The following is a 25,451-nucleotide window of genomic DNA, read 5'->3' on the forward strand; positions in this document are numbered from 1 at the left end:
AATACAAGAATTGAGAGCATTCTGGCTTTCCTTGGGCGCTGGGGCCTGTCTTGGGGGACATAGTTGTGGACCGACTTCCATCTTGGCCCTGCCAGCCAGGGCTCGGGGTGCTTCTCCTGAGTGTTGGGGGTGGGGGACACTCCAGGGAGCTGCAGGCACCCAGGTGAGAGGGCTCCCCTTTCCTCAGATTATTTCAGCAGCAGCAGGCTTTCAGCGGATTCTCCTGTAGAATCGTCTTTCCCCTCCTGAGTCTTTCTTTCCTGGAAAACCCACAGGGTGAGCTCTTGCCTGAAAATGTGCTTCCATCTGTCTCCATGTGCCCGTTTATGTGCTGGGGGCCGGAGCTGACCCTCGTTTGTGTGAAAATAAAACAAGCGCGTTGAGGTGGGTGTCTCCGCCCCGGTCGGCAGCCTCAGCAATCCAGCGGCCCCCATGATGCTCTCGTTTCCCTGCGCCCCTTTCTTTCCCGGGTTTCTGCAGCTGTTAGGAACTGCAAACTCTGGATACCTGGCAGGGCGGCCTTTTCTAATTCCCACGGCTGCTCCACGCAGGTCGGCACTGTCTCTCCCAGGAGTCTGAGCGGTGCGCTGGGGTCCAGGTCAGGCCTTTGGGGACAACGTGTGTGGTTCCCTCAGGTGCAGGGTTTGGGGGACACACTGGGAATCAGGCCAGCTGGGGCCCAGATTCCAGCACTCCTTGGACATACATGGTGATTTACCTGGGAACGGTCCCATTACTCCTCAGGTACATAAAGAGGTTACTAGACTTCCCAATTATGTCCATTTCTTTTGCTCCATCTTATAGGTGTCCAGCTGAGTAATTTGTTGGAGAAAACCGGGAAGAGAGAGCATTCCAGATTTTCTGGGGGAAGCCAGGAAACCCCATTAGAAGTACATGTTTCCCTTTTAGCCCTGGCTGCCGGGAAGCCCCGAGCCCACAGTTTATCTCAGCACAGAGGCTAAGATTGGCTCCCGTTGGCACGCGAGCTGCTTCCTGCCCCTTCCTCCCCGGCCTGAATTTTCATGTCATGAGTCCCATGTGGTTACTGCAATCAGGACCTCCGCTCCTGCTTGGAAAGGCTACAGTCTTAAGAAACTTGCTTTGGCTTCCTGACTTTGAGACTTTTCTCTAGAGACGGACGGCATCTCGTGGTCTCCCCGCCTTTGCCCACAGCACCCTCCGCCCGTGGAACGTGAGCCTGGCTTGGCCCACTCCCAAACTCCTCTCCACCAGCCAGGCTCGGGGTGCAGGGAGCATTGTTTCAGGTGGCCAGGCTGGGAAGAATGAAGTTGGCCCGGCAACCGCCCAGATCCAACTCCCAGGCTGGGGGTGGGGAGGGAAGTTCAGGGCCCCTCAAAGGGAAGGGGCAACGTAGGAGGGAGAGCAGAGCAGGGCTGGCTTTGAGCTGGTCTGTTCCCAGGAGCCAGTTTCCGTCACTCCCCTTCCCCCAGGCGTTCTCCCCCCAGACCCTCCAGGGGCCCTCTCCCCTCCCATCCGTTTCCCAGGAAGAAGGGAAGTTTTACAAAGGTTGCGGGAGGGAAGGGCAGCCCAGACTTCAGTGGGGACTATTTCTAGCAGCGAACAGCAGCAATTAGCCTAGAAAGGAGCGGCCTGGGACTGGGCCAGGCTGTAGCCTGGATACCCAAAGCAGCTGGAGACTTGGGGCTGGGTGGGCGTGGGGAGGGCAGGGGGGCCCGGCAAGCCACATCCCCGAAACTGGAGCGCACCCCAACACCTCCCAAACCCTGACCCCCTTTCTCACTGCGCCTCCTCTCAGGACACCCACAGCGGGGGCAGAGTGGTACCCACTGCATGACCTCATCACCCTCTGGGTGACCTGAGGCCCCTGAAAAAATGGGGGCAATTTTAAGGAAAAAGGAATCGCCTAAGAATCCAAGAACAAACTCTCAGAGGTGCTTCTCCCCATGGAGGTGGCGCCCATTACCCAAGGCTGCTCTGGGGATGAGGTGACAGATCCCCCAGTGAAAGCAGTTCCTGATTTTATTTCTGAGGCCTGCAGCTCAGCTCAGGTTGCTTCTGCTTGTTACTGCTTCGAAGGAAAAGAACAAAACCTGTATACTGCATTTTCTCCTTTCTCTGCCAACTCTCTGCTGGACTTTTTAGCATCCTAATATTCTTGGGTTTCTGTCCTGTGGCATTAATTACCCCACGTCCTATCCAGGCGGAGCCTTTGCTGCAAACTCCATCCTGAGGCAGGTGGTAGGTGCCTGTCTCCCACATGGCCGGGCTCTCTTTCAGGCGTGGGATCTGCAAACAGAAAACACTTTTATTTAAGCCACGCAGCGGCCAGGTTTGCACTGTGGCAGAGGACCCTCTGCAGTTTCCCTCCGGAGCCGGCGAGGGCCCACTGCTCTGTCGAATGGCAGGCAGTCCAGTCTCCTTGGAAGCCTGAGCGCTTTGTGCCTCTGCTGTTCTTCTGGAAGGATGGATGGAACGTGCTCCCTCTCCTTGCTGCCCAGGCAGAGCCTGCCCCTGGCTCAGGCCCAGCGACAGTGGGAGGCCATGGGAACTGCTCTCCTGGCCCTGCTGGCTCTGTGGGGCAGGGGAGTGCTAGAGCTGGTGACAGCCGAGGGCAGGGAGCTGATGAGAAGGGACCAGTGTTCCACTGGCTTCTGGGGACGCAGCTATTGCCAAGGCTACAAAAGACTCTAAGAAATTGGTCCACGTCCAAATTCACTGAAGAAGAGACTTGGCACTCCGGCGGGACTTTCATTTCCGTTGTTGAGTGGGGAGCTGCAAGTGGCAGAGCCAGGAACCCAGGTAGCTTTGCATGACACCATGTAGCAGTCCCCAAGGGCCAGGGGGATTTAAGGGGCTCAGACGTCAATGGTACGCAGCCAGCAGCTTAGAAAAGGGGTCACAGGCTCCCCAGGCAGGGTGATCAACAGCTCCTGCTGTGCGTTTCAGCACCTCTGGGAGGCCCGGCATTCTGCCATCAGCTCCTGGAAGTCCCTGGGGAGCTCCATTCGAGTAAGATTTTTCTTCCTGAATCGCTTTTTGGCAATTTCCTTTCTTTGGGGGTGGGATGGTGTGAAGAACGTTGGCAAAGAAAGGCAAATGAACACTAATCTTTATACGTCGTAGAGTCTATGGCAAAGGGTATTTTTTACTTCATTGATTTAACTGGAAATAGTTTGCCTTGGTATCCCCGGGTTTTGGGTCCCTGCTGCAGGAAAGGGTGGGAGTCCCTCCCCCATGTACCTGCTTAGAGCTTCAGGATCTCCGGATTCCTGTTCCCACAAGTACAGAAATAAGGTTTCATTGGGGAGAAGGCTGTCCTTCGAGTTGGGGAGGGGGTACCCCCTTTACCAGGAAGCGCACAGGGACAGGAACGCGGGACACATCACAGCCACAGTCAAGATGTAAAGGACATTTATTCTTTTTGAAAGGGTCGAGGGGGACTTTACAAGAGTCCAGAGCTAGTAACTAGACAGGAAGATAAATAAAATACAAAGCCAGTATGTTGTGGGAAAATTCCAGAAAACACACTGAAAAGAATCTTTACAGTTCGAAACTGCTTTACTTTATACATAATTACAAATCAATATACAGCATCTGGGGTTTAACCCCTTTTTATTTAATAGGATTTAGCACAGAAATATTCATACAGCGTTTGAAACAACGAAGGAAAGCAGAGGTATGAGGTACGGAATCACCTCCTGTGCGTCCTGCGGCTCCCCGCGCCCCTCCCCCACGGGGTAAGTGACACACAGGAAACCACAGGCTGAACCGTGACCACAGGGCGAGTCCCGTCAGTGAGCTCCCATTACCCACCCTGCCAGGCGGCAGCAAAAGGTGGAGGAGTTCAAGCAGGGTGAAAACCTGGGGTGCACAGAGGCAGTGAGCCCCCACCCCTGCAGGGCTCAGACCGGGTGTCTGAAGCAGGTCAGCCGGGCCTGGGCAGGAGAGTTGAACCATTTGGGTCTGCACATCTTTATACCTTAGCAAGATGGAGAAATAATTCAAGGCCTGTCCATCGTTTCACAACTTCAATCAGATCAGGATATGGAAAGAAGTCCTTGTTTTGTCTCCCACGCGCCCCTTTTTTCCCCTTTATGGTAGCATTAAAATTGCTTTTCATTTTCACACCTGGCCAGCAGGGAGCAGATTCCAAAGCTCTGCTTAACTGAGAATGTTATGCTGCATTGAAAGAAAAAGGAAGAACCAAACTGAAACAAACACTGCCCCTTTCCTTGTCTCATGGGGGGTGGGGGTCAATTAGAGCAAGCGCTGGGCTGGGACCGACCCCAGTCATGTTGTCACAACACTCCTGAAGGAAGGCAAGCCACACACCTCTCGCCCCTGCACAGGTTAATCTACGGGCTTATTTCTGGGTTCCACATTCCAAGGAGTCCAAGCACGGGGGGTGGATGCCCTTGGGTAGTGTCCCTTCCAAGCCACCCTCGTTATGGCCACTGGAGCCCACTCGCCAGGACTGTCTCTCTAACCCCTCCCGGGCTTGGCTGTCCTCTGGGCACAAGTGGCCACCCGTCAACACCGGAGTAAACTGCCCGCCAATGCCAAAGTCCTTGGGGAGAAAGAACAGGCTTTAGAAAAGGAACCCTGGAGACAAAAGGAAGGAATATCAAGTACTTCTGTAAACAGCAATTTCCGGGTCAGGTTCTGGCCCTAAGGTCATGGATATGGTTCTACCTTGGATTTAAGGTGAAGCCTATTTTCTGAAATCCCTCCGCACTATGTCTCCCCCCACCAATAACGGTCCAACAAACCCCGAGGGTCTACAAGATTTGTGCGTCACTACTGGTAGGGCCAGGGGCTTGGGAAGGTAACAAAGGGAGCAAAAGGACAACTTTCAGTGGTATTCCCCTGAGACGTAAGAGGAAAAAAGGTAAGATTCGTACCTTCTCAGAAAATGAAACATTTTTCTCTGGATTTGCCCACAGCTCTCACTGGGGTAGAGGACGGAATGTCGGCGGGGGCAACATTGCCTGAGGGCAACGCGCATGTTTTGTAACCCTCTCCATTTTCAAAAAAGGAAACAGGTAACACAGTTGATTGTCATAAAAATGAAGCCAGCTGATGACAGCATGTAAAGTGCACATGCCACCCAATTAGGATGACAACTGCTGAGATGATATAATTGAGAGAAGATACAGCCTCCTTCCAGAAAACTCATTAGATTCTGGAAACCTGGGGATTCTGGATGGTGTCTCCATCTGTCCCCCCAAAACTTAAAACACAATGCTGGGCATCGGATTTCTTGGGTTTGATGGAGAAGCATGGCTTCCTAGGGAGGGGACACCACGGGGAATTGAATCTGAGCCACCCTAGAAGACGGCCCCTTCTCACCGGACAGACACCAACAGGGCTTAGACTCAGAGGCAGGGCAGCCGTCAAAGTCCCAAGCACAGCGGGAACAACCCAGGAAGCGCCCGAAGCACAGCAGTGACCCCTGAGTTCAACTGCAAAGGGGAGAGAAGCCGCGGCGTGGAGAAGCGCGGACCTGGGAAGTGGTTCTCGTGCTGCGGACCACGTTCTCGGTGAAGGTGGGCGGTCTGAGCAAAGCAGGAGCCTACCTTCTGATTCTGATTCTAAACTTGTCCAACCACAACCTGACCAAACCTAAGTGGGTGGGGGTGGGGGTGGAATCCCCATTTTCAGAAACTGCCACCAAGACCACCAAATCAGCTTCAACATTACAGGAAGCTGGGAGTAAAAGACAGTTTGAAACTGAAATCAAGCTGTGCAGCCAAGCCCAGAACTCAGTGTCCACGGCACTTCTGTGAAGAGCGTACGTGACAGAAAATCTCATTGGCACGAAGCCCTTCCTGCTGCAAGCACAGAGCGGCCTGGCTCCCATGGACCCAGTGAGGAAGGACGTGGGTCTGTCTGCATTTGCCAGGGCCCTCCTTTCTGGCAGAGTGCTTCTCTGGGGGACGTCAAGTGTCGGGGTAACTCGAGCAAGTGACAAGGACAGACAGCTGAACTCCACACAGTTCTGAGAACCAGACGGAGCTGTTGGGGGATCAGGTAAAGGAAGCATCTTAGCTTTTTTGCTGTTTAGGGATTTTGGGGGTCAGGGAGGGGGGACACATGGTTTCAAGAGAAAATCAGCTGAGTTTGTTCCTAAAGTCTAGTACTGAAGGGTAAGAAATCTCCGTGATAAAAACAGGCATATATCGCTCATAGGTGGCGAGCTGCTTAACTCTCAAGCAAGACGTCCCTCGATCAAAGAATGACATGGGGTGGGAGGCAGGAAGGAAAAGGACCCCTTCTCCAGACTTAACTTCTTTTGGGCCTTCACGGCACTTGGACAAACACAGAGCAGCGGCTGGCTGTTTACTCTGCAGTGATCAGATGGCTGAAACCGTTTGGGGCTGGTGTGTTACCCTTCTCTCTCTCTCTCTCTCTCTCTCTCTCTCTCTCTCTCTCTCTCTCTCTCTCTCTCTCACACACACACACACACACACACACACACAATAAATAAAACAAATCTAAGCTAACAATGTTAAACCAGACCTCTTTCAAATAAACTGAAAGATAAATATCTCCCTGTGCAAGACCAGCTTGCAACTCATCAACGAGCACCAAGTTACAGCTTTTTTTGTTTTTTAAAAAGTATGTCCAGAGACCCATGCTCCTGAGGGGCAAAAAGCAGGCAGCGGAGGCCACAGGTAAAGCGCAGACTCTCCCAGGGTCTCCCCTCACAGGGAGCGACCGCTGTGGCAGCTGTGTGGGGGCCGGAGGGGCCCAGCTCTCACGAACCGTCCTGCATCCACCAGCTGGTGACGAGCTGCGAGCAAATGCAGATCAAAACACAGCAGGAAAAAGGAGAGAAAAAACGAACAGAAAACACAGGCAGCATTTGAGGCATTTTCAAGGGGGAGAGGAGAATAACCAATTGACCGTTAGGTTTTAAAAAATGTTTTAGAAATTAAATTTTGCCAACGCCTCCTGACCGAAGGAGAACCCTCCCACGCCACACCTTCCGGCCTGCCTTTTCTGTCGCCTGTACTGGCGGAAACCACTGTACGGGCTTAACACCTTCACCTGAACCTACTTCTCGGCCAGTTGTCCCACTGAGTATAGGGGTGGGGACAACATCACTGCAGGGGAAGCAGGTGGCCCCTGGTGGTGCGGCGGACAGGGCCCCCTGGCTCCCACATGGAGGGCAGGCAGACCCAGCTTCCCTTGGGCAGCCGTCACCAAGTCTCAGGAATACTGCCAGGAGGCCGTGGCCACTTCTGAATGGTCAGTGACAACCAAAAAGTGTCACACGGCAGAGGTCATGGTGAGGAGGCCTCTACTTCATCTGTGCCCAGAGTTGGTGGGCAAACACCTGAGAAAGCCAGCATAGGATTTCTTCTGGGATTGAACGATGAAATTAGACCTTGTGTGTGTGTGCATGTGACTCAAACCCCAAAATCAAGATGGTGCAGATCGTATGCTTTTTAAAACCTTCTCTCACTGGTTTTCACAAATGTTTGTCATCCCTTCTACAATGAAACGAGAGACACATGCAAAAAGGGGTGAGGTATGGACGGGGAGGGGTGTAGGTGGAGAGGGGTGAGGTGTGGGCGGGCAGGGGTGAGGCCACCTGAGCGGGACCAGGCAGTACCTCCTGCGCCGAGCTCAGCTGACCAGGCATTTGGGACAGACCGTGCATAATTCTGCCATAGCCCACGTGGACACACGGACGGGTGACCGTATGTGTACACACATCAAGTCCAAACTACCTGCTGCATGAGTTTTCGTTGTGTTCCCCAAATAAAGACAGCCGGCGTGTCATACCTCACTTGGAAACATTCAGGTTTCAGGAATTCCTGACTTGTCCAAAACCATCGCCTGGACTTCGGGGGCCGTCACTTTCGGCGCGACACCCTCAGTGGGGCCGGCCCCGACCCGCAATTCACCAGCAGTCACAAATCCGGGGCCTCCTTACCCACCCTGGCGCTCAGGACCACGTGTTCGTCTGGCCCAGGACCGGGGACAGCGCGGAGGAGCGGACGCTTGAGAGCACGGGTGTCCGTGTGAGCGAGTGGGCACGCAGGAAGAGCAGGGAGTGGGGCTGCTGACACGGCCAGCAGAGGAAGGGGTCAGCAGAAGATCTCTTCACCCTCTGTGGGCACTTCTGACACAGGGCCATCTGCGAGACGGGAGACCAAGGAAAAAGAAGGTCTGAAAAAATTGCTCGTTTCACCTAACTCCCTCTTTTCGGGCCCAAACTCAAGTCTTCTGGGATGCTAAACAGATGACGGGCTGGTGGGCCATCACCTGCCTGCAGGATGGGTTCCCTAACGGCTTCAGTAACAGGGTTCAGTGTCCACTGTTCCCTTGAACTGTGCAGAAGCAGGGACGCTCCATTCATAAGCAGGTCAGGAAAAGGAAGGGAAGAGCAGGGGCGAGGGGGCCTTAAGCGCAGGTGGCACCCGAGCCCGGAGGCTGCTCAGTGTGATGAATCCCGAGCACCAGTTACTCTCGCTGAGCTTCGGGCCCCCAGGTTCCCCTGGAGTCAGCCCCGCAGCCTCCAGTCACTTGGAGGATTCAATCGGATCTCGGGAAATGCTCACTGGGCACCAGTTACCACTGGGGAGGCAGGGAAGGTGTAAGCCTTCCTTCCGGGGGGTGTGGGTCCCTTACTCGGGTAGGAAATGCCTGGAAACGAAGCGTGCGCTCTACTCTGCACACAGGTGCCACACACTGGGCTCTGACAGGCTCGTGGAATTAGTGTCACACTGCAAGTGCAGCAGTGCTGGCGGGCAGAGCACGTGGGTTTGGTGAGAAGTGGAACAGTTTGGCTTTCACACGCCTGAACGGCTCGCCTTTCTAACCCGCCTCACGCCACTCCCATCTACCCCTCCTCAGGACGCAGGGACACGGGTGTGTCACTCACCCCCGGGCTGAGCGCGGCCGCCTTTGCTCTTCTTCTTCTTCTCCTTCTTGTCCTTTGGTTTCGCTAATCCAAACAGGCGTGTGGAGGAGAGGGTGGACACCGGGCTCTGGCTCGGCCCCTCTGGCACTTTGCTGGTCTGGCTGGTGGAGCTCAGTATGTGAAAAGGCCCCTTATCTTTCTGTGTCCGAGAGAGGCTGTTCCTTTTTGGGGACACTGAGAGTTCTGAGTCCAGTGACCCTGATTTGGCTATCAAAGGTGCGGGTGACAGGGGGACCTCCTCGGGGTTGGGCAAGAAGGTCGGGATCCTCAGCAGCTTGGTGTGTTGCTGTGACACCTGCACGTGTACAAGAGAAGGGCTTTAAGTCAGAGGCTGGCAGCACCCCGGGCCCATCGACGGGTGCTGGCTGAGGTGAACGGGGTGGTCTGCCTGGCGCGACCCTCGCCCCCAGACGCCACAGAGCGCGACGTGAGACGATCCAGACCCTCTCAGTTCTGTTTACTGCCCTCCCCCAAGGAGCATCCATGCAAGTGTTACAAATACTATGTTTACTACACGCACTTAACGTCAGGCGTCATGAAGAAGTAAGAGGACCCTGGGTGAGGCAGCTTAGAAAAGAGCTGAGCTGCCGCTCCCGGCAGAAACAAGGGCGGAGGTCATTATATGGGGACTGAGAGATTCTAGAAGCCGGTTCAGGTTAGAGGGCAGGTGGGGCGTGGAGTTTATACCAAGATTCTAGTCCCAGGCTAACCCGAAGGTGGGTGAAGATGAGAAGCCTACTCTCTGCTCTGGGTGCCGGAGCCGTCCTCCGTGGGAGCCCCGCGGATGTGACGGGGTGAGGAGGGACGCACCCGAGTCACAAGACGCAGCTCAGAGCCATTAGCTGCTCCCCACCATGTATCTGAAGACCTCGCAGGAAGCTAAACGGCCCCTTCCGGAAGACGTCAGTTTAATTTTCTATCATGGTCCAAAGTCAATCAATCAATCAAACAGCAACACGACATAAGTATCCATAAGCAGGCGATCTGTGCACACTCAGCCTTTCCATCTGCCAGTGCCCGTGTTCCAGAATAGCCACAGAATCTCACTGAGAGAAACTCGGGAGTCCACGAGCCGCAAAACCGGAAGCCTTCCCACGTAAGCAAGCAGAAAGAGAACGGCCTCACCGCGCCCCACCACGAACCTCCTCTCTCCACAGAGCGCGCGGCCTCCCTCCCGTGCGCTGCGTGGGCTCCTCCCTGGCCCTGACGCCCGAGCCCACCACACGGGCCCTTTCAGCAAGTCACACGTCCTGTGTCTGGCAGTCCCTCAACCTTGCTGCTCTCCCCATCAGACACACACAGGCTCCCTGCGGTGGAGCCGCTCGGGTTTCCCCCGCGGCCCAGAGCACAGGGGTTGCTCCTGCCATCCCGGCTGGGTGACCCCATTCTCAGCCGCGCCGAGGCTACTCTGCCTCACGGCTGCGGGACGTGCCGGTCAGCTCCAGTCCCCAGCATTTCCATTCTCCTCGTCCACCTCTTACACGTGCAAAAAGGAGAAAAAGACTCACCCCCTCACCTGCCCCTTTAGTGTAAAAAAAAAACATTCTGTAAAACAGGCTTTCTCTCTCTGCTAAGTTTCTCCCGGTGCTTGGGACACAGAGGGGTCCTCCTTTTGTCAGTGGTGACCCGGCCTAAGTGACGGGGACAGCGGGCCCCTCCCAGCCCAGGGCTCCTTACCTGGCAGGCGTCACGCTCCATCTGCCGCTGGCTGAGCCGCTCCGCATCCCGTTTCAGCTGCTCCTGCTCGCGCTCCAGCTGCCTCTGGGCCGCGCGCAGCCTCTCCAGGTCGTACTGGTAGGCGCCCTTCTTCTGCTGGAGCTCGTCCCGGTCCCTCTCCAGGTCCTGCTGCCCCCGGCGCACCTCCGCCTCGCGCTGCGCCAGCCGGGCCTCGCGCTCCTGCAGCGCCCCCTCGCGGGCCTCCCACTCGCGCTCCCGCCGGCGCTTCTCCTCCAGGTGCTGCGCCTGCTGCCGCTGCAGGTTGGCCAGGTCCTGGCGCTGCTTCTCCAGGCTGCGCTGCTTCTCCTGCTCGATGAGGGAGCTGGGGCGGGACGAGCTCCGCGTCAGCGCACGCTCCGTCAGCAGCAGCTTCTGGTCCTCGATGTAGCTGTCCTGCTGTGACACCACCCCCTGAGGAGAGAGAGGCGACTGTGGCGGGAGGAGGGAGACACGGACTCCTGCCCCTGCACGGGGCGCACTGGCCACCAGACAGACCACGACTCGCCCCTTAGTTTTAAGCTGCTGTGGGCAAAAGGCTCCGGGATAAGCACGGGCAGTTACAAACAGGGATGTCAACCGTGCGGGATCTCAGTGTCATCTCCAACTCCGCCCTGTGCTGTCTGCAGGCACCGGCCCTGCCTGGGGGGGGAGGGGGGGAGAGTGTGTGTGCTGCGGGCGGGGGTGGGGAGGAATGAGACAGCGCTTCAAGAAAGGAAGCGAGCAGAACCGGAGGATGTTCCAGAAAATACTGAATAGTCGCTGTGTTGGGAGGGCCACCCAACCCAAGTACCACAGAGACATACGGAATATGGAAACTTGTAATCATATGAAAGCCTTTCTACATTGAAATGATCCTTAAGTGCTTTGTGGCCGGGCCATCAATCGGCCCTACCGCCTGCCATCTGCTCACTGGCTGTGGTCTTACAAGGTCGATGGCACTCCACCCGCTGCATCCTGTGACCTTTCTCATCACGAGAGCCAGTATTCTCTGGACTGAGGGCCCCACTTACCCATAAACAACCTGTAACCGCAAAGACCCACGCCAACACCACGCGTTCTTCACTGTTTTTCTCAAAAGAAATAAGTGAAGGGGTAAAAGAGAAAGGCACATACCTGCAACGTGCTAAGCAGCTCGTGGAGATGAACGATGCTCTGGACGACCTGCTGCCAAGGGACACAATGGAGACGGCATGTCAGGACCAAGCCTGGACCCCACAATGCCGGTCGTCTGACCAGATAACCTCCTAACACACAGCAAGGGGCTTGCGCTTCAATGAATTATTCTCAAACTGAAAGCATCAAGGACAAGAAGCAGGTACACACAGCAAAGAAAAACAAAACACGAGCAAACGAACACAATAACTGTGTGTGGAGAGGGCCATCAACACACAGGAAAATGTATTAAATGCTCCAGGTCTTTACAACGACTGGCACAAAAATGACACATGTACCACCAGAACAGAAAACCCAGAAGCAAACCATAAGAATTTAGTGTATGATATAAGTAGCATTTCTAAGTCAATGGGGAAGGGAAGAAAATTCAGTGAATTGTTCTGAGAAAACTGGCTAAATCTTTGGAAAACATTAAGAGCCTGGCTGACACAAAAAACATTCAAATCGATTTCAATTTAAATGTAAAAAACAGAACCATAAAGGAGCTATAAGAAAATAGGAGAATGTGTTTCTGATCTTGAAACAGGGAAGGCTTTTTGAAGACAGAAGGAGTGGAAAAAACCACACATACACAAATCTTCAACTGTCACTATATGAAATGTTAAAATTAAAAGGCAAAAATGACAAACTGCACAGAAAGTGAAATGAAAACCTCTTTGATTTAAAAAAGACTCAAAACCCTCGGAGAGCAACAGCAAGGCACTATAAATCCAGCAATTTACAAAAGAAGAAATACAATGGCCAATTACATAACATTTTAAAAATGATTCAACTGTATTTGAAGTCAAATCAATGCAAAATAGAGAAATACCACTCGAACTCATCAAACCAACAAAATGTCAATTAAAAAAATGCAACTTCCTGATGTTGGTGAAAGCAAGATGGAAACAAATGCTGTGCTGATGGCAGGGGAACTCACTGCACAACCTCGTCTCTAGGACCAGTGTGCAGCTGAGGACGTAATAAATGCAGGGACAAGTACGTTCTCAGGGGCATGATTCGAAAAGCAAAAGAGCAGAAAAAGAATGACCACGGAGAGATTAAGTGAATGATGGTACAGACATCACAACATGCAGCTGGTTGAGCATGTCTGTACGAAAACGCTCTGGGGAAATGCTTCTAAGGTGTGTTTAGAGAAAAACACTTCAGGGTGTGACGCTCCAGGGAGAATGCATACCAACTGCATAGGACGATATTTGTATTGCTCACAAACTTAGACCTAGGAATGTGTGTTATGTAGAAGAAAAGGCTGGAAACAGAAATACCGAATATTTTACTGGAATTATTTTTCACTGGTGGGGTTGTATTATTTTCCTTTTTTACATTATTGCACATTTTTCAAATTTTCTTCCATGAAAATGTATTCCTTTTATAATACTTAAAACACAAAAAACTCAATTATCAGGCTTAGCTCTCCTGAGAATACATTGTACCTCTCATGTAAGCGTGTTCTTAGGTGGGTGAGGGAGAGGGAGAGGGAGAGAGAAATGGAGGAAGATCGCAGAGGAGCCGCTGACTCCCAAGCATCTATAGTGTATAATCCAGGCTGAAATGAATACCTGGAAAACACTGTCCTGCACTATTTACTACCTGACTCTTCTCATTAAATATAAGGGAAGAAGTTGCCAAATGGAAAAATCAACTAAGAGCTCACTTTCAAGCAGCAGATACAGAGAGTAACAGCCTATGTGAGAGCAGGTCTATTTGATTTAAGGATAAACAGTGAAGGGGCTTCCACGCTACTTGGACGTCCATGCCAATAAACAGAAAACAATATCCTTCTGTGTTTTTAGGGGAAATCCCTTATTTTAAAATTTCAAACCAGAGCTCCTCAGGGATTTAAAATATTAGGTTAAAAGCAAGAAGAAACACAAAGATCCTAAGAGGTGGCCCCAAAGAGCTGCTGTCGTGTCTGTACTTCCAGCCGGCCACACACAGAATCACACGCTCAGAGTCAAGTACGGGTAGAGAGGGCCGTCACTCCAAGAGGACTTCCTAAGAGGGGACCCTGGAGAGGGGGAGCCAGTGACAGAAGGGACTTATCCTGCGGGGTCAGCGGCACTCAGCTGAAGGGAGGTGGAAAAGCCGTGCATCACAGTCTGACTGTCACTGAGCAGGCCACCAAGGCCAGCAAGACCACCTTCAGAGTGACACGTGTGTCAAGTGAGAAGCAGTGCTCAAGGAAAACACTCAACTCGGGTCCTTGCAGGACGAGAAATGACTCCGCAGGGTTACCCACGAGTTAATATGCCACGTCCCAGGCTTGTGGCTTCTGGCCCAGGCTCGTGTTACAGGAAAGGAGGCCACAAATTCTATTCAGTGGGAATGGACTTGGAGACACCACCAAGGGGGCGTCACAGTCCGTGTTCAGAGAAAGCAAGAGGCTCCTGGACAGAAGCTGAGGCCACTTTAGGAGGCGATGCCAAGATGATGCCCCGGGGCCAGGGGACAGGCAGGGTAACGGACACGACAACCCGGCACTGCCTGAGCCAGGAGTCAGCCTGTCTGTTCCAGCGAACAAAGTGGGTATTCCCAACCCAGCAATTATAAGTCACACTCATGAACAGCTCACAATGTCCTTACCTCATTGTTCCTTTTAAGTACAAACGCCAGGTTAGCATTTCCACCCTGTAAAACAGAAAACATGCATTTCAAAAAAAATGAAGGTCCCGAGACACAAATTATGTTCAGTGAGTGTGAGTCATGCTGTGGCATCCACTCAGGGCCCTGTCCCCACAGCTTCCCACTGCAGGTGAATGAGATTTGCGGCTGACCTGTCACTCAAGCCTCCTCCAGAGCTCAGGGTGGTTTGGGGCATTTAGACAAACCTCTGGAGGAAGCTGGTCCTGCCAGGGCTGAGGCCGAGCTACGAGCGTGAACACGGGACGCGGAAGCGGCAGGCCAGAGAGTCCTAATGTGGGGACTCCTAAGTGTACTGGGTTTAATGTGCTTTCTTCTTAAAACAAAGTCGGAAATAAAAACAGCACGTCAGCATCCAAAATGGGGCCAAAAGTGGACTAAGTTCAGAGGTAATGAAATCAGAGGGAAAGGCTCAGGCAATCGTAAACAGTGTGTTTTACAAAAGAAATACCTTTTTCAGACCACTGTCTGACTCTGTTCTCCTAAGATCCTGACCATCATCTCCCTCTTCCTTATCACCTCCTAAACAACAAACAAACAAACACAGTTTTTCAAAGTTGTGAAACAGCTTAGCCAGGAGAAGAGCCCAGCACACACAGCTTAGGGATAGGGTATTTCTGAATCCTCCCAATGCCAAAGAACGGGCAGCTAAGTGACGGTTAATAATCTCACTGATGCAGAAAAACTAGAAGCGGGGAGAGAAAGTGAGTATTATTTTCCCATTGGCTTTAGCTTAGCTGAGATCCCAGGGAAACCTTCATCATTCAAAATGAGTGTGTCACTGAGCGAGCCTCTTGAGTAGGTGAGCAGCGCCACACTGTGAGATCTTACGGAAACACTGATGGCCTGGCCCAGAGCACAAGGAGCTCCCCGAGTACAGATCACGTGAGCTGCGTGTGACAGCCATGGCCTGCCTCTGAGCAGACGTGAGTTCAGAGCCACTGACCTTTGGAGGCATTCATCTGGTGGCTGTCGAAGCCGCCAAAGGTCTCTGCCCTCCGGGGCAGGGACACGGGGCCCACAGGGCCTTCTTGCTCCCCAGGGCTGCTCACGGCCGGCCCAAGCGCGCCTCCCAGGCTTCCACTCACCAAACTCTGAAGAATCTCCACTGGAAAAGAAGGAAACATGCAAACTCTGTAGGTTAAAAACATCCGAGTTTTCAAAGATAAACTGTGGAAGAGAGAGGGTCGTGGTGGAGCGTCCTGTAAATTGAATCTTAAAATGTGTATCAAAAGACACGGGCAAGACTGAACTACACTGCCTGTGAATAGGCACTTGTCCAAAAAACACACAGACACATAAGTGACGACTATAAAACTGACGATATCTGGTCCTTTCCGGAGGGAGGGAGCTGCAATGGGTCCAGCACACATGGAAGGGCTTAGGGCGTCTGGCGACATTTTACTCCCTGACCCGGGTAATGGCTACAAGAGGCTCACGTGATTATAACTTCCAAAAGCAAAATAACTGCTTCAGGTTCTTTCCTGGATTTGTGCTTTTGTTTATGATAAAAAAGCAAAAACTGGCAGGTGACGTTAGTGCGTAAACCACGCTCAGAAGAGATAAGGAGGGGGCCGCGCCGAATGTAAATTACCCTCATTTATTGCACTTCTCATTAAAGGTCCTCCTTTGAGAGCCTCTTCTGTGTTGGAGCGGAAGAGGATTCTAGAGCTGTGAGTGGGGGAGCACTCCTCTGGCAAGGGGGTGCTGCACTCGGTCATGTCCCGGAAAATCATCTCCTTCTCTTCCAGCAGGAGGAGGATCTGCAGGTCCTTTTGCTGAAGTTGCTCTGCAGGGTGGATGGAGAAAAGGTCGGGTGATTTGACTGGTGAGGATTACCATGAGATGACTAAGACACGATCGCCACCTTGTGGTAACTTAGGGGACAACACAGAACATAACCTTTTCCCTGCCTTCTCTTTTCCATCATGAAGGCAGTATCAAGTTTTTGTGGTAATAATTTGTAGCTGGGAAACTATCCTGGGTCTTTCTAGGCAAACACTGGAATTTCTGACATAACAAGCCGGCGCTGTGTTTCCACTCCCCTCCCTTCAGTTTCTTTCTCAACCCCCTCTTCTCTGGCTTTTGCCCATCACTCTGCGTCTGCTCTTTCCAAGGTCACCCATCATTACTGAATCCAATAAGGTCTTTTATGCCATCCTTTCCAGCAGGGATGGTTCCTCTTTCGACTGTTTTCCTCTCTCCTTTGAGGTTCTCTTCCTACCACCCTCTCTCCTTGGAGCACTTTACACACGTGCCATCTGCAAGGGGATATGTAGGGTCCCCCTTGGCTCAACCCTGGGCTGCAGTCTGTCCCTTACGCACTTTCTTCTTGGGGATCTCATTCACTGCCGTGGCTTCAACTGCCTCCTCCGTGCTGACAACCCAGTAAAAGCATCCCAAATGCTGCCCACTTTTTTGAGCACTGGTCCCCCTCTCAGGCAGTGACCTGCAGTTAGACGCCTGGTTCTCCGCACGTCCGAAACCTCGTCTCCAGTCTTTCATCCCACCTCCTCCCTTTAGCCCGTGATCTCTTCCTCAGTCAACAGCACCCAAGCTGGAGACGGGACAGATTTCACGTCCTCACTGCCCACCACCCACACTGGTTCCTTGTTTCTTACTCACGTCCATCCCCTCCCCGGTTCTCACTGAAACTGTCCCCCGTCTCCTAATTGAAGTTTCCACCCTCACGGCTCCTCTCCTCCCTCAAGCCATTCTCCCGGTTGGCTTCAATATCAATTTTAAAAATTAAAGTTGAAATTTTGCTAAAAACATTACACGATTCCCTCGTTGCCCTTTAAGACCTGGTGTCTTCCTAGTGTCACCTCCCATCACAGCCTTGACCCTCCCGGCAGACCAAACCCATCATTCCTGCGGACAAGGCAAGGCCTTTCCCCTTTTCCATCCAATGCTTCTCGTCTGGTGAAGTAACTTTTTTCAGATGTGGCTCACGTGCTGGCTTCTCTGGGCGACGTGCCACAGGCTGGATTTGTAGGTCCAACAGATGTGACACATGCCTCCAGCCTTGGAAACCACTTGGTGGCCCGTCACTGGGTGTCTCCCTTGCCAGAGCATTAGCTTCCCAATGGCAGGGACTCTGTCTCAGGAATCTCTGCATCCCCAGCACCTCCCAGGATGCCCGGCCAGGTGCTTCATACATGTTAAAAGACGGAAGTTCCACCCCTGCCCACCTCATCACAGGCCAATAAATCTGGCTCTGGTCTAAGTCTGTCCATCTTTTTCCCCCTCACTAAACAGAATCTTATCACTGTCCAGCTTGAAGGACTCACTAAACTCCTTGGGGGCTGACATTTTTTGACTCTGGCCCTCATTCCTACCCAAAGCACATTAACCAAGCACCAGCAGAGAGAGGGAAGCAGGCCCTTCTGCTGTGCGGGACACAGGGAGCAGAAGCCTGGCCCGACCAGGAACTCTGGATGGGACCCTGCGCTGCTCGGCCTTCGTGGGCCTCAGCTTTCTCATCTGCACAATGGGGATAAGAATCCACGTCTTTCAGGGCTGCTGACAAGACCACCTGAAACAGTAGGGACTCAATAAATAATGCTCAAGCATAAGCAATAAGCACACATGTCCCCGAACCACCTCCCAACTCTTGTGACTGGGTGGCAGGCAGTGGCCGGAATAACTGATAAAAACAGATTCACCGGAAAATTCTTTTCCTCAAGTTCCTTTCCCTTCTTCTTGTTTTAATCTTTGATGTGGCCATGAGTTTTTGCAAATTCTTTGGTGACAAAGTACAAAGAATGTCACCAGGGTCCAAGAACACTGACACTGAGACAGGAGAATGAATATTCCTTTGACGTAGGGTCGGACTCATTCTCCTGCCGTTTTGTGCCGGGACCCTTGGCAGCTCAGATGTGGTTTCTCGTTTGTGAAAAGCAGTGCATCTCCCGGGTTCCCAGGGCCTGCCGGGAACTGGGGACTAGCCGTGATGCTGGGGGAAATCATTGTCTTCTGCCACTGCAGACCCCGCAAACAAGGGCCTCAGGCCCCTTCCAATAGCTTGGACTTTTTTTTTTTTTTTTTTTTTAAGGAGGGCGCAGCTCAGTGGGCCATGCGGGGATCCAACCGGTAACCTTGATGTTATCAGCACCACGCTCTAACCAACTGAGCTAACTGGCCACCCCAGCTTTACCTTTTAATTCCCGGGCTTTGGTGTCCAACATTTTCTTTTCTTCCTCATTCTCACTAGGAATTCCTTCATCTTCATCTCTGTTCCTAAGACAAGCAAAACAAAAGATTCCTCAGATGCCGAATTCCCTGGGGACTGCCGAGGGTCCTATGGAATCAGAGGCGGGAGGAGGCTGGGGGCCGTGGGCCGAGCTTACAGGGTATTGATCGTGTCCTGGATGACCCGCATCCAGCTGTCCCGCTCCTCTCGGGAGCCGGCATGCACTTCCACCATCTCCGGGTCCTTCATCCCCATGCTGATCAGGAACAAGCCCTTCTCCTCGTGTGCCACTTCCCTCACAATCAGCTTCTTTAGAGAGATCACTGTTGACTTCTGGTCCTGGAAAAGGCGAGACCAGACAGAAGAAATGCACACGAGATTCTAACTCTTATGGGCAACTTCAGCCTACGAGGGGACCAGATGCCTTTTAAGAGCATATGATTCAACCCACGGTAGGATAAGGAGAAATATCCCGTTATTTCACTTACATTTATCAAACAGAAAAAAGAGTTCCAAAAAGGAAATGACAATTTATGGCTAGGAAGATTCTTGTCATGTTTTCTACATGCTGAGTCCTTCCCCATTCCTCAGAGAATCTGGGTGGCAATACTACAAATTAGCATGATTTATGGGGCGTAATGGGTGAGAAACACTGCAGTGATCAAATGTCCAAGGCTCTCAAAAGGATTGTAATGTGGCAGAAAAATAATTTTTGGGGGAAAGAGGCTGGGACAAAAGCTTGCAAGGGTAATAAATTATGCAGAGGAATTTGTCCTGAGCTAATTAATTCTGAGAACGTGGGAGAGCAGCAATACAGTGTTTAATTTACACTCAGTACTTACCCCTAGCTGTTTGGAATACTATTAATTACAAACAGAAGAGAGTAACAATTCAGCTTACCAATGACGCAAAGATGTATTTCTGGTCTTTTTCTTGAAGGAAAACTAAAATGTCAGTAAGCAGAACTGCTTGAACCTCTGTAAAGTGGGAGAAGGAAAGAGAGAAGAGTTAAGCACAGTCATAGCACTTTTATTAGCAATTCAACAATATGACCCCAAAGAGCACATCGGGATCAGACATATTCCTCTAAGGCAATCATTGTACATTTCTGCAGGATGCAAATCTGGTCATTAGATTTTTAGAGGCATTTAAAAATGGGATCTAGCACCCAAGCCTTGTCTTGCAAAAGTTCAAGTACCCTAGTCTAGAAAGATATATCTTGTAAGGCAAGATTTTAAGAATAAAATACTGTAACAGTAAAGTTAGAAAGCAGCACTTTAACAGATGTGAAATGAAAACACAATCCACAAAATACTCAGGATATAGAGTTTCTCAATTTCTGATTATAGTAATGGGAAAAGCGTGGGATAGCAGACAGGAAAGCTGCCAAAAGGTGATGTAGAAAAATATCTAAGTCTAATGAGAGGTAGTCATCTTCACACCCCCAAGAGAACAAGAACGGCCACACACCGCCCTCTGATTTCACAGATACGTGTGAATACAATGTCTTTATATCAGTCAACCTCAGCCTCTCTGTGTCATGGAAACAGCCTTCTTTGCTTCTCCGTTAAAACCAAACCAAACCCAGATGAACATCTCTAGCTGGGTCGAGGACAAAAGAATGTCACAAATTCTTGCTCTAACTGCTCTATGAGTACAAAGTGACGTGCGCCATTACTCCCTGAAGGACCAAGTCTGACTCTCTGGAGGTGAGCCATCTATCGAGGTCTAACACGCTGGCCCCTCTGTGTCATCTTCTCTCTGAAAAGAAGAACCTACAATTCCTTGAGGGAACAAATGGAACTGACTTATGCAGCCCCTCCTAGGTGGTCAGGCCCCTCCTGCCTTTTCTACCACTTCTGCCACAACTAGAATCTTCTCTCCGTGTAACTCATTGCAAAGCTATGAGGAAAACAGAAGCAAGGACGTCTGATTTCGAGGGAAGGAGAGTGTTTCAGCCTAGACCACAGTAATTTTCCATGCAGTACCATTAGTTTTCTTTTAAGTTTACTTTCAAATAAATTCAGGTGCCTGCCCCCCTCCAAAAAAACAAGGTCTAAAACACAAACAAGTATCAATTTCATTGGATCCTGAAATTTATGTGATCAATGTCAGCTTATCAGAGAAACCCCATCCCCTTCAAAGGGCACCCCGCACTGCACTCGGTGTTTTGGCATCACTTCCCTTGGGGTAAGAATGACTCAACACCAACTCCTATCTCCACTGGCGGCATTTCAGGCCAGAAAACGTATTGCTCCGCCATCAGCCTGACCACAACTTTGTTCCAACATCTGGAATCGATTCGTTTTTATATGGGGAATGAATAAATCATCTGCTGTATAAAGGAAAGAATAAAGAGCTAGCTCCAGACAGTGGCAGTTCTAGAAAATTCAGGTCCCGACAAGGGCAGGCAGGTGCTTCTGAACTGCCAGCCTGCCTCCGAGACAGTGCAAAGAAGCAGTGTGGGAGGCGCCGGAACCAGGTTCTTAGACCCTCCCAGAGCACCAGGGCTGGAAGGGCCTCAGGGTTCACCACGGGGCAGTGAGATGCACATTTGCTTGGTGGCCGGGAGGGACGTTTCTTTTCTCTGAGTTTTCCTGTCCCCCCTTTTCATGCTGCCTGTGGGAATTCGGGCCCAGAGTGGCTCTTCCCGGAACCACTGCGCCACTGGTTTTCTGCGTTTCTGTCACCTCCCCGACGCCTGCTGCACTCTAAACCGCTCCCAATGTTTCTAGTATATAGAATTGTACTAGAAATAACACAATGTATCCCTTTCCTGCTTAAAAACCCTCCAAACTGAACCCATTGTCACCGTTCCCCAACCCCATCCATAGTATCCACTGTCAGCTTCTTAGTCTGGCGCGTGCGCCCTTTACAACCTGGCCCACGGGCCCAGCCCTCCTGGCCACTTACCGGCCGCCTGTCTGGGAGCCCCGACTGTCCCCTTCCCGCGTGTGCCAGACCCGTCCAACTCCACGCTTCCACGCCCTCTGCCCGTTCTGCCCAGCGCCCTCCTCCTCATCTTTCAAGGCGTAACTCACACGCCACTCCTCGTGCCGTCCCCAACCCTACGCTCGGGCCTCCATGCTAGCGCCCGACCACTGTGGCCCAAGCCCCTCTGTACAAGTGTCTCGGCCTGACCCCAGCTGCTGAGCGGGCGGCCTGCTTCCTTCACCTTTCCCACGAGCTGCTGGCCTGGGACTTCTTCAGTGTTTGGGCTCTGCTTCCTCTCTGACAGCGGTCACCTACAGCACCACTTACAGCTCAGGGACGAGAGAAGCACACATTTCAGCCACCTTACTGTCAGGCCAGTGGGGGACAGTAGTGGGCTCTCCTGCTTCGTGTACTCAGCTCAGAGGCCAGAGGACGGGTGGGAACACGCAAGGCTACCCAGTGAAGTGGGGGCTGCCACACAGGCCCAGTGAGTGCAGGTATGACGGAAACAATGATTAAAAAAGAAAAATCAAATGTACGGATAAATGAACAAAGCTCATCACTTGCTTAACTTGAGGTAGCTGATCATATGGAAAATCAAAATTAAAAGCAAATGGAAAATGAATATCTTTTATGATCTCTCTTGCTTAGAGAAAGATAAGAGCTATGAATATCATCAAGTTGAACGAATCTGGTTGATGTGAGTTAACTTACATTTCTAAAGTCTCAGGAGCTGAAAATTCTTCCAATATCTACTGAGAACAAGTGATGTACGTATTTTTAATCTCACAGACTGTGAACTAACTGATGGGGTTTCTCTTCATGGAACTTTCAGCAGAGACCCCAATCCCAAACTTGTTGCCTATCTCTAGTAGAGAAATACGTCTTCTGTAACAGCTGCATTTTTGTATTAATCTTACCCTTTGCTTCGTTTTTACATTTCCCCCCACCATTTTCCCTGACTGCATTATTTCCTTGGTAACTTACTGTATTTTATACGATTTTTATAAAATATCTCAAACCAGATTTTGATTCAAGATTCAGAACAATCACATGATGGCTGTTCCTGTGTGATGCGTGGACAAGGGTAGGCTCCTTATGAAAAACCTGGTGGTGAATTTCTAAGACATCTTTGGATGCCCGTCACCCACTGTCCTCCGTCACCGCTCAGACACAGGGCAAACGGGAGCCTTACCTTTCAACCTGCCTGCTGCGTTCTTCAAAAACACACTCCCGTCCCGCACCAGCTTCTTCCGCTTCAGGTCCTCCTTGGCAAACATCTGACCGCTCTTCATCCTCATGATCGACTTGCTGTCTGTCTTGGTGTAAATCTCGTTGAGACGCACTTTCTTTTCGTAACTCGCCACTTTGCTGTCCACAGCCCCGATCACATCCTTCACTAGACTCAGGGACTGCGCCAGGTCATCCTGCTCCGCGCCATTGTCTTGGAAGGAAAGAGAGTTGTTTTCAATGGGTCCTCTCCCACAGAGAAGGGGCGTCACTGCCCCTCTGCGGGCATGATCTCAGGCCAAAGCCAACACATCGGAGGGCGTAAGGTTCATTCTAAACCACGTTGGATGTTTTCAGTGACACAGATCACATGCAATTATATGCTATGTTCTCAAGGAGAAGGAACCAAACATGTTTAGGGAGGGAGGGAGAGGAGCACCGAGTTCTTTCTTTACGTCTTTGTTTTACGTGATCTTTGGTGTAACTGGCTAGGAGAAGGGCAGCCAAGAGAGAAACTACAAGTACTGACTGAATGAGAAACAGCAGCAATTCTAGCACTTACGGGAGAACTGGTGGCAGTTCTCTTCCCGGTGAGTGATATGGGAGAGGCCGTTGAGGTCACGGGGCCTCCTGAGGGGATCAGTAAGTGGTTCCGTCCCCTTGCTATCATCTGCCCTAAGGCTGGTGACACAAAATTTCAAGTTTGCCCTCAGGGAAAGTCTTTAGGATGAAACCCAGGACCTCTTGGACCCCCCAGAGCAGGAAGCCATCTGCTATGGTCTCCAGGACACTCGGGCACACCGGAGACAGCGCGCAGGCACGCGAGGCCGAGGAGAGACAGGAGACTCACCTTTGGTACACTGCAGTATCCTCTGGAATAAAACGGGGTATTTAGTGATCCGCTGCGTTACCAGCAAGATGCACTCCGGGATGCCGAGCCTCCTCACCACCGAACTGCTCATCTTCTTCTGCAAGAGACACAAGGACCGTCAGCAGCTGCCTGAGGAAAGACGAAGACCGACGCGGGGAGCGGGGGACACGCGCTCTGGACAATGGCGGGACTGTCACGTGTTACCACAGCACCTTCACAAAGGCCTGGAAACGTTTATCCTTGGTATAGAGGTCCTTGAAGTAATTCACAGACTGGTTGTGATGCCCACAAAACTTGCCGTACGTCTTCTTTAAGCGTTCTGCGTTCTCACCTGAAAACTGCAGGGCGAAGAGAACAGAAGTCAGGCAGTAACTCAGGTGCTAATTAAACATGCATTCCCATTTTGTACAAAGGTGCCAGTCTCTTTGTAAAACCCAGGAGTGCTTCCTTATAAATTCCCCCAGAAGACTGAAATGAGGCAGCAGCTTTGGAATACAGCCTGGCCGTTCCTCAAAAAGTGGAATAAAGAGTTACCGAATAACTCAGCAGTTCCACTCCTAGACATAAAAAGATCTGTCCACATAAACACTTGTATACGAATGTTTGTTATTCATAATAGCCCCAAAGTGGAAATAACCCAAATGTCCATCAAAGGATAAATGGATGAATAAAATGTGGCGTAGATGTACGATGAAATATTAATCAGCCACAAAAAGGAACAAAATACTGATTTCACACGTGCTATAATACTAATGAACCTTGTTTTATTCTTTTCCTACAGAATGTCCAGAACAGGCAAATCCACAGAGACAGAAAGCAGATTAGTGGCTGCCAAGGGCTGTGACAGCTGTTGGTGGGATGATAAAAATGTTCTAAGACTGATGGTGGTAACGGTTGCGCCATTCTGTGAATATACTAAAAACCACTAAATTGTACACTTTCGTGGATGGGGGGAGGGGGGTTGTCACTGTGTGAGGGATATAAGTGGTAAATGTATAACTATCACATTGTTTTGTGCACCTGAAACTAATAATAATAAAAAAAGGGTGGACTCGAAGGCATGTGAATTACATTTCAATAAACTGTTTATATTAAAAAAAACAGTAAACACAAATACCTATGTACTGTGCACATAAGGAATGTTCTAGTCTGTAGAATGTAACTTCTGCTAATACTTGTCACAAACCTAGTAATAAAACAAGGACACTCACTGGAAGTTTTTCATGCGCTAGTCGGTCTTACAAATGTCACTGTGGTAAGTGAGAAAGGCATCAGAAACAGCCAGCACGACCCAGGGGCCTGTTTACCTTCCTTGGCTCAGGCCGGCAGCCCTAACAATGCTGCACGGCCCTTAAATCATTCCCAGACACGTGGGATGGCAACGGCTCATCTGCAGACACGCTCACGTGGGGCAGACGGCGGAGCGGCTGCACGGAGCACATGTCACATACTGAGCACCGGCTGACTCTGCACTAAAATCTCTGGAGGCAACACGGGCTGAGCCTTAGCAAAACACTGGAAAAAGGGTTCCGGGGAGCTTTTCCTTTTCCTCTTTCCCCACAGAAAAGCTGAAGCAGAGAGGTTTGAAGTGACCTGTTCCTGTCATAAAGCGTGTGCCCAAAAAAGGAGATTCCAGCACTGGCACACCATGGGGCTAAGATACGAATCCCACTAGCAAAGAACTTACTGGAGGATGGGCACACATGCAAGAAGCTACAAACACTACAAGCCAACCTTCATGAGCTTCCCTGTGCGGGTCTGAGGGCAGAGACAGATGTGGA

At 51.2% G+C, this 25,451-nt stretch overlaps 1 protein-coding gene across 17 annotated transcripts in view; it reads right to left on the reverse strand.

The window, feature by feature from the left end:
• Nucleotides 1-3,376: 3,376 nt before the first annotated feature.
• AKAP13 (A-kinase anchoring protein 13) overlaps nucleotides 3,377-25,451 on the reverse strand; it is a 309,763-nt gene continuing 287,688 nt past the window's right edge. For 16 of the 17 annotated variants that reach the window (XM_033100202.1, XM_033100201.1, XM_033100203.1 and 13 more), the window contains 14 exons: nucleotides 23,883-24,008; nucleotides 23,650-23,767; nucleotides 22,765-23,013; nucleotides 19,536-19,612; nucleotides 18,793-18,974; nucleotides 18,600-18,682; nucleotides 16,038-16,232; nucleotides 15,390-15,551; nucleotides 14,895-14,965; nucleotides 14,387-14,431; nucleotides 11,744-11,794; nucleotides 10,592-11,041; nucleotides 8,876-9,209; nucleotides 3,377-8,128 (listed from right to left, as the gene is read on the reverse strand). In XM_033100202.1, coding sequence (XP_032956093.1) covers nucleotides 8,079-8,128; nucleotides 8,876-9,209; nucleotides 10,592-11,041; nucleotides 11,744-11,794; nucleotides 14,387-14,431; nucleotides 14,895-14,965; nucleotides 15,390-15,551; nucleotides 16,038-16,232; nucleotides 18,600-18,682; nucleotides 18,793-18,974; nucleotides 19,536-19,612; nucleotides 22,765-23,013; nucleotides 23,650-23,767; nucleotides 23,883-24,008 — 2,193 coding nt within the window. In that variant the 3' untranslated portion in view covers nucleotides 3,377-8,078. The remainder of the gene's footprint in view (nucleotides 8,129-8,875; nucleotides 9,210-10,591; nucleotides 11,042-11,743; nucleotides 11,795-14,386; nucleotides 14,432-14,894; nucleotides 14,966-15,389; nucleotides 15,552-16,037; nucleotides 16,233-18,599; nucleotides 18,683-18,792; nucleotides 18,975-19,535; nucleotides 19,613-22,764; nucleotides 23,014-23,649; nucleotides 23,768-23,882; nucleotides 24,009-25,451) is intronic. The other variant, XM_033100192.1, reaches the window with a different exon arrangement.

The sequence above is a fragment of the Rhinolophus ferrumequinum genome, chromosome 28, assembly GCF_004115265.2.
Source record: "Rhinolophus ferrumequinum isolate MPI-CBG mRhiFer1 chromosome 28, mRhiFer1_v1.p, whole genome shotgun sequence".
NCBI classification, from domain to species: Eukaryota; Metazoa; Chordata; class Mammalia; order Chiroptera; family Rhinolophidae; genus Rhinolophus; species Rhinolophus ferrumequinum.